The 13069-nt window shown below is 46.0% G+C and overlaps 1 protein-coding gene across 2 annotated transcripts in view; it reads left to right on the top strand.

Annotated features, from left to right (window-relative positions):
• Positions 1 to 13069, top strand: part of LOC130356558 (mitochondrial glutamate carrier 1-like) — a 71920-nt gene that overhangs the window by 54678 nt on the left and 4173 nt on the right. For both annotated transcript variants that reach the window (XM_056558256.1, XM_056558255.1), the window contains 2 exons: positions 6365 to 6519; positions 6631 to 6706. In XM_056558256.1, coding sequence (XP_056414231.1) covers positions 6365 to 6519; positions 6631 to 6706 — 231 coding nt within the window. The remainder of the gene's footprint in view (positions 1 to 6364; positions 6520 to 6630; positions 6707 to 13069) is intronic.

Genomic DNA, 13069 nt, shown 5'->3' with positions numbered 1-13069 from the left:
TGGAAAGTGGATAGAGGGGAGAGGAACTGAGAAAAAGAGAAGAGGGAATGTATCCTCTCTGTTTGCTCCCTGTTTGTGTATGAGCTGAGTTCTCCTCAGCAGTTAAAAAGTTGTTCAGTAGGGCTTTATCTTTAATATATAAAAAGTTTGTTTCATGAGAGGTACACTTTTTAAGCTTTTCAGTCAGGCCATTGGGGTTGTGCAATCTCCCAGCATGTGTAAGTGGGTGTGATGTTCTTTTGCATGCACATGGATTGGATGGGGATCCTGACACTGAATATCAGTTCATCACTTGTAGCACTATGTGCTACAACTGATTCCTCCCCAAGAATATCTTTATCTCCTCCTTGGTCTGTAGTAGATGTGTTGTCATATTGTCTCTCTCTCACTATAAAGGCAAGATGGCATCACTGCTTCTGGATTTAATATCATACTATCATCTGAAGATCTGTCATATCACTTCTTACTAGTCCCCTGAGAAGGCTTACAGAGCCGAAAGCTGTTGGGACTCTGAGTATCTTGGTTTATTTGGTTTATTTATATGATCACCATTTTTCAAGTATACATACCATTGTGTGGCTTGATGATATATGAATAGCATACCAACATTAAAGGGGTACTTCAGTGGAAAACACATTTATTTATTTTTTTCAAATCAACTGGTACCAGAAAGTTAAATAGATTTGTAAATTACTTCTTTTTAAAAATCTTAACCTTCTGGTACTTATCAGCTGCTGTATGCTCCTGAAAAAGTTGTTTTAGTCTGACCACAGTCTCTCTGCCACCACCTCTGTCTGTGTCAGGAACTGTCCATAGTAGGAGCAAATTCCCATAACAAACCTCTCCTGCTCATAGTTCCTGACACTTTTTTAAATAGAAGTAATTTGCACATCTGTTCAACTTTCTGGCACCAGTTAATTTGAAAAATTTGTTTTCCACCGGAGTACTCCTTTAAGTGGTCTATAGCTGGCCTCTCTAGGTAGCAAAACACCCAGTGGTGAACCAGGGAGGATTCAGGGCATAACAGGAAGGGAGAGTTTTCTTTGCAGGACCTGTCTAGTGCAGGGATTCTATATCCTTCTCCCCCAGTGTAGGGTAGACGTAAGTAAACCCTCGCATTCTTGGTGTATACCACAGACAGTCTGCTGTGAAATTGAGGTCAGTGTGACCCACTTGGTTATTTGTAACACTGCACTTATTGGGGATGGCCATCTCGATCCTCAAAGGACATGTCCGGTGCTCACTTTTCTTATTGTATCCGTTCCGGGCTGCAAAATAAAAGAAAGCAAACTTTGTCTTACCTGCCTATGCTCCCCAGGTGCTCCAGTACAGGTGTTCGGCCCCCGGGCTGTATTCTTCTTACTTCCTGTTAGCCCGTCACGTCACACAGAGCTTCAGCCTATCACCGGCCGCAGCTATGTCCAGCCTCGGCCACTGATAGGCTGAAGCTCCGTGTGACATGCCGGGCTAACAGGAAGTAAGAAGAACACAGCCCGGGGACCGAACACCTGTACCAGAGCACCAGGGGAGCATAGGCAGGCAAGAGAGTGCTTATTTTCTTTTTTTCTTTTTTATTTTTTTTTTTTTGCAGCCCGGAACGGATACAATAAGAAAAGTGAGCAACGGACATGTCCTTTAATGGGCCTCATTTACTAGGCCTTTTCCGAGTAGATTTAGTATTTTATTTTTCTTCTTTTTTTTGGTCGTCCGCCATTTCCGACAAAATCCAAAAGACTCTCCACTTTACTAAAAAAAAAAAACAACCAAGGGGTGTGGTGATCAGAGAAAAGGAGCTTGTCTTTAAAAAAATAAATAAATAAATAAATAAATACATTTTCTAAAGAAACAAATTTTATGAATGTGGTGGAATTGACCTTTGAGCATTACAAAAGCAATATGTACGAATAATCGCCAAATAAAAGTATAATAGCAAATACCATGGAAAAATACATGTCAGAAACAAAAACAAAGAAAGCTACACTCCACTCTTAGTAAATGGGGCCCAATGTCTCTTTTTAATGTAGGAATAAATAATATATCTCGAGCGCTTCATTGGGGGACACAGGACCATGGGTATATGCTGCTTGCCACTAGGAGGCTGACACTAGGCAAAAAACAAAAGAAGGCTGGCTCCTCCCGGCAGGATATACCTGGCTCTGAGCAACTCAGTTTTAGCTTAGTGTCAGATGAGGCTAGACGCAGCTCTGGAGCTCTCCAGACCTGGTCTTATTTCTTTAGTTTTTTTCCTAGTATTAGGTACAGTTTAGACTTTTTCTCCCTTTTTTAGTTTTTTCTAGCGTGGGGCGACAGGAGCATGGTGCTGCCTGATCCCCCACATGCGAGTTAGGGGCACGGTGCATCATGGATCCTAATGTCCGACCCCCACCCCTCCCGGCAGGCTGCTACTGCGCTTGTCACTTATTATGCCTGCTCAGGCTGTAAGACCAAAATTCCAGGCGGTTCCTCCCAACCCACTTGTACGCTCTGCACGTCCCTGCACCGCCCAGGGTGGTCCCCCAGACGGCGGGCGGTCTGATTCCGCTCCGGAATGGGTCGCTTCCCTCTCCAAGTCCATTTCTGACTTGGCCAGGGTTTCCCGGGAAGTTATGTCAGCTCTGGGGCGATCCTCTTCGCGCTCTTCCGTCAGGGAGCCGACGGCGAGTGGCTCTCGCCCTTCCCTTCGGCCCTCCCGCACCCGCTCGGGGCGACCTTCCCCGTAGTCCTCCCCCGAGTCGAGCCGCCCGGGTCCTTCCCATCGGAGTTCCCGTTCTCATATCACCTATTCCAGGCGTCGCCGCTCTCAGTTGCCTGATATCCGCTCCCGGTCTGCCTCCCCTCACTCCAGGACTCCTCCGGAGCTCTCCCAGTCTCCTGGCGAGCTGCGGCACTCGGCTTCTATGCCCCGGGATAGTTTTTTCCGGTCCCGCCCTCCTCGGTCCCCAGCTCTGGCTGCAGCTTTTCAGGTGGCCCTCCGCACTCTTCTTTCGCAGGGCGTGATTGTTCCGGTCCCTCCTCAGGGCCGCTTCTCGGGGTTCTACTCGAACCTCTTCGTGGTCCCCAAGAAGGACGGCTCGGTTCGTCCGATCCTCGATCTCAAACTCCTGAACCGACACGTACGCCTCAAGCATTTTAGGATGGAGTCTCTGAGGTCTGTTGTGGCTTCAATGGATCAAGGGGAGTTCCTTTCCTCCATGGACATCCGGGATGCTTACTTACACATCCCTATCTTCCCAGCCCCCCACCGCTTCCTCAGGTTCGCTGTCCCTGAGGGTCATTTCCAATTTGTTGCCCTACCTTTCGGGCTGGCGACTGCTCCCCGGGTCTTTACCAAGACGTTGGCGGCGGTGGTGGCTCTTCTCCACTCACGGGGCATCTCGGTTCTTCCGTACTTGGATGACCTGCTCATCAAGGCGCCCTCCTTGGAGTAGAATCGGGCCAGCCTCAGCATCACCCTCCAGACCCTCTCCAATTTCGGTTGGATTGTCAACCACGAGAAGTCCCACCTTTCCCAGTCCCATGTTTTTCTGGGGCTCCACTTCGACACAGCGGCTGCTTGTGTCTCCCTGCCGGAGGACAAACTCCAGGAGCTCCTGTCGGAGGTCCACTCCCTTCACGCACCGGCCCCGTTTCTCATCCGCACCTGCATGTCCGTTTTGGGGAAGATGGTGTCCGCCATGGAGGTGGTGCCCTTCGCTCAATTTGGCTGCCGTCCTCTCCAATGGGCCATCCTGTCCCAGTGGGACAAGTCCCCCTTGTCTCTCCAACGCAGGATCCGACTCTCTCCCCAGGTACGTCTCTCCCTCCTTTGGTGGCTCCGGTCCCCCCTTCCCCAAGGGGGTCATTCCTTCCTGCCCCTCCGCTGCTATGTCCAGACCACGGACGCGAGCCTCCTCGGCTGGGGAGGGGTCTTCCAGGACCAGAAGGTCCAGGGTCGCTGGACGGCGTCAGAGGGCAAGCTCTCCATCAATGTTCTGGAGCTTCGGGCGATCCTCCTGTTCCTTCGGCACTGGACCCGCCTTCTCTGGGGCCTCCCAGTCCGGGTGCAAACGGACAACGCCACGGCAGGGGGGCACCCACAGCTCGGCGGCCATGAGGGAAGTCACGAAGATTCTCAGGTGGGCGGAACTTCAGGATCTGGCCCTCTTGGCCGTACACATTCCCGGCATCGAAAACTGGGAGGCCGACTTTCTAAGTCGAGCCACCACGGATCTGGGACAGTGGTCTCTCCACCCGGAGGTCTTCGATCAGATCTGCCGTCGGTGGGGAACCCCGGACGTGGACCTGTTCGCGTCACGTCGGAATAGGAAAGTCCCTCTTTTCTTGTCCAGGTCTCGGTATCACCTGGCGCTCACAGCGGACGCCCTGGTGGTCCCCTGGGCCTCTTTCGCCCTTCCCTTCCTCTTCCCACCTCTTCCGCTTTTTCCCCGGGTCGTCCGGAAACTCAAGGCGGAGGGGGTCTCGGCCATTCTGGTGGCTCCGGACTGGCCCCGTCGCGTGTGGTACGCAGACGTGGTCAGCCTCGTGCCAAACGTTCCCTTCCGTCTTCCGGACCGTCCCGACCTCCTCTCCCAAGGGCCCCTCTGCCACCCCAATTCACTTCCGCTGCGTTTGACGGTGTGGCGGTTGAGACCGCGGTTTTGAGGGCTCGGGGGTTTTCCTCCTGCGTTATCCGGACTATGCTCCGTGCCCGTAAGCCCTCGTCCGCCAGGATTTACCACCGCACCTGGCGGGCGTATTTCTGCTGGTGTGAGGCCCGTTCCCTTTCTCCCACCTCCTTCTCTCTGCCGAATCTCCTGTCCTTTTTACAGTCTGGACTGGAGACGCGCCTTGCCCTCAGTTCCCTTAAGGGGCAAGTTTCGGCCCTGTCGGTCCTCTTCCAACGCCCTCTGGCGTCTGACCTTCATATTCGCACCTATTTGCAGGGTGTGCCCTACGAGGCCCCTCCTCTGCGGTCCCCCACTGCGTCTTGGGACCTTAACCTTGTTATGGATGCCCTTCAGGGCACTCCGTTTGAGCCTCTTGCTCAGGTTTTTCTCGGTTTCCTCTCTTTGAAGGTGGCTTTTCTGGTCGCGGTCACATCTCTTCGCCGTGTCTCGGAACTAGCCGCGCTCTCCTGCCATTCCCCCTTTCTGGTGCTTCACCAGGATAAGGTGGTTCTTCGGCCGGTGCCCTCTTTCCAGCCTAAGGTGTTGTCTCCCTTCGCCCTGAACGAGGACATCATGTTGCCCTCCTTTTGTCCGTCTCCCTCCCATCCGAGAGAGCGCCATAAGTTGGACTTGGTCCGGGCGGTGCGGACCTATTTGTCGGTCACCTCCTCCTTTCGGTGTAGTGACTCCCTGTTTGTGCTCCCCGATGGGAGGTGCAAGGGGCTCCCGGCCTCAAAGTCCTCAATCTCCCGGTGGATCCGTTCCGCCATTTCAGAGGGGTACCACTGTAAGGGTCAGGTGCCTCCCTTCCTTCCGCGTGGGGGCTTCCTGGGCGGTCTGTCATGGGGCCTCGGCCCTGCAGGTGTGCAAGGCTGCGACTTGGCCGTCCCTGCATACCTTTACCAAGTTTTACAGGGTTCATACTTTTGCGTCCTCCGACGCAGGCCTGGGCCGCAAGGTTTTGCAGGCAGTGGTTTGAGATTCCGCCTGAGCCTTCTTCTGTTGGGGTAGGTTTGCCCTCCCCAGGGACTGCTTTAGGCCATCCCATGGTCCTGTGTCCCCCATTGAAGCGCTCGAGAAAAGTAAAATTTTGGACTTACTGTAATTTCTCTTTCTCTGAGCTTCTATTGGGGGATACAGCACCCGCCCATTCTTTTGTTTGCGGACAGCTGGTTTCCGCCCTTCCAGGGTGGGGGTGTTCACCATTTTTGGTTGGTTTTCCCTTTTCTTTGTGTTGTGTTCGACTGTTTTTTCAGGGTTGGCTCTCCTTCTGCTTTGGGACTAAAACTGAGTTGCTCAGAGCCAGGAGGCGGGTGTATCCTGCCGGGAGGAGCCAGCCTTCTTTTGTTTTTTGCCTAGTGTCAGCCTCCTAGTGGCAAGCAGCATATACCCATAGTCCTGTGTCCCCCAATAGAAGCTCAGAGAGAGAATTTATGGTAAGTCCAAAATTCTACTTTTTGAGTTGGATTATTCTGTGATAGCTCATAAATATGTCTGACCTGTTTTGTCATGTTCTTTTAAGTTGCCTGGATGTCTTTTACAACAAATATTACAACATGTAGTGTATGTATTGCTGAGATCATGAAGCCATATAGGTTCTGTGATTTTGTACACATATTTGAATTAGAATACAGCACAAAACCTTTAAAAAGAAGGGTGACTGCCTAAGTGTGATGTAAGCACTGCTAATCTTTGGTTTTACTCATGTTTTCTTTCAGAGATGTTCCATTTTCAGTCATCTATTTTCCATTGTTCTCTAACCTTAATAAACTGGGAATGTCTTCTGCAGATGGGAAGGCGCCATTTATTCACTCATTCTTTGCAGGCTGTATTGCTGGCTCCACAGCAGCTGTGGCTGTCAATCCTTGTGATGGTAAGATCACTTTAACATATTGGGTGGACATCTTTCTGTACTATCTATTTTTAAGCTAAGTAGATCTTCAAGGTATATTATATATTGATTCTCCGATTTTTACGTTTTCAGTGATAAAGACCAGACTTCAGTCATTGTGCAAAGGGGCCAATGAAGAGACCTATAATGGAATTGTAGATTGTGCCAGGTAAGGAAATTGTTTGTGGGGACATTTGTATAAAGTTTACTGTATAACCTCTTAAAGGGGTACTCCAGTAGAAAACTTTTTTTTTTTTTTTTTTAAATCAACTGATGCCAGAAAGTTAAATAGATTTATAAATTACTTCTATTAAAAAATCGTAATACTTCCAGTACTTATTAGCGTCTGTATACTATAGAGGAAATTCTTTTATTTTTGGATTTCTTTTGTCACGACCACAGTGCTCTCTGCTAACACCTCTGTCCATGTCAGGAACTGTCCAGAGCAGGAGAAAATCTCCATAGCAAACATATGCTGCTCTGGACAGTTCCAAAAATGGACAGAGGTGGCAGCAGAAAGCACAGTGGTCGTGACAGAAAAGAAATCCCAAAAGAAAAGAATTTCCTCTGTAGTATACAGCCGCTAATAAGTATTGGAAGGATTAAGAATTTTTTTATACCAGTAATTTACAAATCTGTTTAACTTTCTGGCACCAGTTGATTAAAAAAATAATAATAATTCCACCGGAGTACCCCTTTAACCCCTTAAGGATGTTCCGTTTTTGCATTTTCATTTTTTCCTCCTTACATTTAAAAAATCATAACGCTTTCAATTTTGCACTTAAAAATCCATATGATGGCTTATTTTTGGCGCCACCAATTCTACTTTGTAATCCATACATCCATAATCTACGGCGAAACGGAAAAAAAATCATTGTAAGACAAAAATGAAAAAAAAGAAGAGTAAGTACAGCTCACAATTATAGTACCAACAGAGGACAAATGGGTAATGCACCTATACCTAGTGTGCCAATATAAGATAAATAAAAAAGAGAAAAATACCCAGACCTCAAGGAAGGTGTGTTAAATGAATGAAACTATAATTAATAAAAGGACCAAAGATCGTGCTTCAATTATAATAATAAAGTGTATTTTATTAAAATAAAAAACTGAAAAACTGATTAAAAAAAAATTCCACCTCACAAGGGGCCCCTTGTGGGAGGGGTGTATAATACCTAAAATAGACTATCACTGATAACTGTTGACTGATAAGTATCACAAAATTTTATAACAATTGTAGACAAAATGCACTTATATAGTTCAGGCAAGATACATTGTGGCAAGATAAATTGTATGCACTGAAACAGTAAAAAAGTATTTAGAAAGTCTCATAGAGCTCAATCTTTTTCACTGTGCTCAATCTTCCTCGACAGTGAAAAAGATTGAGCTCTATGAGACTTTCTAAATACTTTTTTACATTTACATCGGTGCATACAATTTATCTTGCCACAATGTATCTTGTATCTATATAAGTGCATTTTGTCTACAATTGTTATAACATTTTGTGATACTTATCAGGCAACAGTTATCAGTGATAGTCTATTTTAGGTATTATACACCCCTCCTACAAGGGGCCCCTTGTGAGGTGGAATTTTTTTATCAGTTTTTCAGTTTTTTATTTGAATAAAATACACTTAATTATATTTGAAGCACGATCTTTGGTCCTTTTATAACCGTATATACTCGAGTATAAGCCGACCCGAGTATAAGCCGAGACCCCTAATTTCAACCCAAAATCCCAGGAAAAGTTATTGACTCAAGTATAAGCCTAGGGTGGGAAATACATCATCCAGACCCGTCATTAACATCCTCATCATCATCACCGCCTGTCATCATCCAGACCCTCATCATCATCACCTGTTATCATCCCCTTGTCATCATCCCACACATCCCCCCTTCATCATCCCCACCCCCCTTCATCATCCCACACCCCCCCCTTCATCATCCCCTTGTAATCATCCCCACCCCCCTTCATCATCCCACCCCCCCCTTCATCATCCTCTTGTCATCATCCCACACCCCCCCCTTCATCATCCCCTTGTCATCATCCCCACCCCCCTTTTAGTTCTGTACAGTACTCACCTCCGCTCGGCGCTGGTCCGGTGCTGCAGGACTGTCCGGAGAGGAGGTGGTCCGGTGGGATAGTGGTTCCGGGCTGCTATCTTCACCGGGGGCGCCTCTTCTCCGCGCTTCGGGCCCAGAATAGAGGCGTTGCCTTGACAATGACGCAGAAGTACGTTGGCAATGAACGTACCTCTGCGTCGTTGTCAAGGCAACATGACTATTCTGGGTCCGGGCCCGAAGCGCTTAGAAGAGGCCTCACCGGTTAAGATAGCAGCCCGGAACCACTATCCCACCGGACCACCTCCTCTCCGGACAGTCCTGCAGCACCGGACCAGCGCCGAGCGGAGGTGAGTACTGTACAGAACTAAAGGGGGGTGAGAGGGGGCTGGATGATGTCGAAGGCCGCAGTGGTCTTCGACCAGCGGACCTCCGGAGGTTTCAAAACTACAACTCCCAGCAAGCCCGGACAGCCGATGGCTGCCCGGGCTTGCTGGGAGTTGTAGTTTTGAAACCTCTGGAGGTCCGCAGGTTGAAGACCACTGCGGGTGGAGAGTTCACTCGAGTATAAGCCGAGGGGGGTGTTTTCAGCACGAAAAATCGTGCTGAAAAACTCGGCTTATACTCGAGTATATACGGTAATTATAGTTTCATTCACTTAACACACCTTCCTTGAGGTCTGGGTATTTTTCTCTTTTTTGAAAATTGAAAAAAAAATAAGCTGCCATTTTGTAACTTTTGGAGGCTTCCGTTTCCACGCAATAAATTTTTTGGTAAAAATGAAACCTTCTCTTTATTCTGTAGGTACATACGATTAAAATTATACCCTACTTATGTTGGTTTGTACTTCTGGAAAAAATCCTAACTACATGCAGGAAAATGTATACGTTTAAAATTGCCATCTTCTGACCCCTATAACTTTATTTTTCCGCGTATGGAGCCATATGAGGGCAAATTTTTTTGTGCCGTGATCTGTTTTTAGCGGTACCATTTTCTGATTCGTAGGACTTATTGGTCGCTTTTTATTCATTTTTTCATGATCTAAAAGGTGACCAAAAATACGCTATTTTGGACTTTGGAATTTTTTGGCGCGTACGCCATTGACCGTGCGGTTAAATTTTTTTTTTTTTTTTTTACGCAGTTTTTTTTTTTTTTTAATGGGAAAAGGGGGGAGATTCAAACTTTTATTAAGGAAGGGGTTAAATGATCTTTTTTTCACTTTTTGTTTTGCAGTGTTATAGCTCCCATAGGGGGCTATAACACTGTACACACTAATCTTTTACATTGATCAATGGTTTCTCATAGGAAACCATTGATCAATGATTCTGCCGCTTAACTGCTCATGCCTAGATCTCAGGCACTGAGCAGTCATTCGGCGATCGGACCAGGAGGCAAGTAAGGGGACCCTCCTCGTGTCCTACAGCTGTTCGGGATGCTGCGATTTCACCGCGGCGATCCCGAAAAGCCCCCTGAGCTAACCGGCATGAGTTTAGTTTCACTCTAGACACGGCGATTAACTTTGACCGCCGCGTCTAAAGGGTTAATAGCGCGTCACTGCGATCAGTGCCATGCGCTATTAGCCATGGGTCCCAGCCGTGTCTACGTGTCGGGCAAGGCCCGCTATGACCGTGGCCCCGCGTTATAGAACGGGAGCAGACTCATGACATACCGGTACGCCATGGGTCCTTAAGAGGTTAACCCCTTAAGGACCGGGGCGTATGCGTACATCCTGGCTCCCTGGTACTTAAGGACCAAGGACGTATGCATACCTCCATGGGAATTTTGTTCTCCTCCGGGCAGCGACCGAACCAAGGTGACTGCTGATATCTATGCCCATATACAAGGTACATTCACACTGGCGGGTTTACAGTGAGTTTCCTACTTCAAGTTTGAGCTGCGGCAAATCTTCCGCCGCAGCGCAAACTCCTAGCAGGAGACTCACTGTAAACCTCCGCCAGTGTGAATGTACCCTAAAAACACTACACTACACTAACACATAATAAAGGGTAAAACATTACATAAACACCCTCTTACACTGCCCCCCCCCCCCCCCCCCCCCCCCAATAAAAATGAAAAACGTGTTAAGTGAGCCTCAACACCCCACAGGTGTTTGGCGAATTTTCATTAAATGGGAAAATATATGTATATATACCAGTCCTCAAGAACACTAGGGATGTGTAGAATAAAGAGGAAAGAAAATAGTGGATCTAATAAGGATTTATTAATATATGTATATAAATAAGTAAATGCAAATAAATCACCAATCACTCTGCAGGGCCCTTGCAGGAATGAATTGGTAATAATCAATATATAAATAAAAATGCAAATGAAAATGCAGATAAAAATAATATAGCAGAAATGCACCAATGTCCACTACGGTGATTAGCAACGTGTCTCTTTTGGTTATTAGTCACTCTTGGTCACAGTTAAGTCCAAGGATATCCAATTAAAAGAGTCACAGTTCAGTAATCAACTCCTATGATACTGTAGCCAAATATAGCAATAGTGGCGATAATAGCAACAGTTGTAGCAATTATGGCAGCTGTGCACCGATACTCTACAAACTACTGCCATAATTGCTACAACTGTTGCTATTATCGCCACTATTGCTATATTTGGCTACAGTATCATAGGAGTTGATTACTGAACTGTGACTCTTTTAATTGGATATCCTTGGACTTAACTGTGACCAAGAGTGACTACTAACCAAAAGAGACACGTTGCTAACCACCGTAGTGGACATTGGTGCATTTCTGCTATATTATTTTTATCTGCATTTTTATCTGCATTTTCATTTGCATTTTTATTTATATATTGATTACCAATTCATTCCTGCAAGGGCCCTGCAGAGTGATTGGTGATTTATTTGCATTTACTTACTTATATACATATATTAATAAATCCTTATTAGATCCACTATTTTCTTTCCTCTTTATTCTACACATCCCTAGTGTTCTTGAGGACTGGTATATACATATATTTTCCCATTTTTTGACTAGACCTGATTGGGTGAAGGCATCACCTTTAACCTCGAACACTTTCCTTACCTTTATCTTTAAGTGAGCTACACATCCTATTGTCCGAATTTTCATTAAAGTTGGATGGGAAAACAAAAAAAATTTTTTTTTTTTACTAAAATGCTAGTGTCACCCTAAATTTTTCACAAAAAAAGTAAGAACATACTCCATTATGGACATTTATCAACGGGTTTAGTCAGGTTTTCTTTACTATAATTGTCGCAAAATTGTCGCAACTGCGACTACGCGATTTTTCGTGCGACATTTTGACTGGAAAGCGAGAAAAGCAAGTTTTCCTAAAATTTACTATGTAGTAATAATTTTAAAATGGACTACGGGTAGTCAGGTATTTATTAACTGCGACAGTCGCAACTGCGCAAAAAAAAGTCGCAACAGCGTTAAAAATTTACTAAATTTACTCCAGCTCAAACATGGAGCAGAAAAAGCTACTACCAAAGTAAAAAAGGAAAAATTGCTTACGTGAAAGAAAATTATCAACAGGATGAAACCAGTTGATAAATAAGTCACACATAAGGAAAAAAAAAGTAAGGAAAAAATTACTAAAAAAAAGAATACATAAGCAAACATTGATAAATGTCCCTCCATATGTGGATGTAAAGTGCTCTACGGGTGAACTACATGGCTCAGAAGAGAAGGAGCGACATTGGGCTTTTGGCGAGAAAATTTGTCCATTATTGAAGGTCACATGTGTTTACAAAGCCCCCATAGTGCCAGAACAATGGAAACCCCCCCCCCCCACATGTGACCACGTTTTGGAAACTACACCCCTCACGGAATGTTATAAGGGGTACAGTGAGCACTTACGCCCAACAGGTGTCTGACAGATTTTTGGAACAGTGGTCCGTGAAAATGAAAAATGTAATTTTTAATTTGCTCAGCCCATTGTTCCAAAGACCTGTCAAATTCCAGTGGGGTGTAAATGCTCACTGCACCCCTTATTAAATTCTGTGAGAGGTTTAGTTTCCTAAATGGGGTCACATATGGGGGGTGCACTGTTTTGGCACCACGGCGGTCTTTTGTAAACGCACATGGCCCCTGACATCTATTCCAACTAAATCCTCTCTCCAAAAGATCAATGGCGCTCCTCCTCTTCTGAGCATTGTAGTGCGCCCACAGTGCACTTGATGTCCACTAATGGGGTATTTCCATACTCAGAAGAAATGGGGTTACAAATTTTGGGGGGCATTTTCTCCTATTACCCCTTGTAAAAATGTAAAATTTGGGGGGGAAACCAGCATTTTAGTGAAAAAAAATATATAATTTTTTTCATTCACACATCCAACTTTAATTAAGTTGTCAAACACCTGTGGGGTGTTAAGGGTCACTGTTCCCCTTGTTACGTTCCCTGAGGGGTGTAGTTTCCAAAATAGTATGCCATATGACATGCCCCTCCAAAAACTATTTCAGAAAAACTCTCCAAAATCTCATTGTCG

This window comes from Hyla sarda, chromosome 2 (genome assembly GCF_029499605.1).
Source record: "Hyla sarda isolate aHylSar1 chromosome 2, aHylSar1.hap1, whole genome shotgun sequence".
Classification (NCBI taxonomy): Eukaryota; Metazoa; Chordata; class Amphibia; order Anura; family Hylidae; genus Hyla; species Hyla sarda.
Note: the sequence above shows the minus strand (reverse complement) of the source record. Positions and strands in the feature narration are given on the sequence as shown.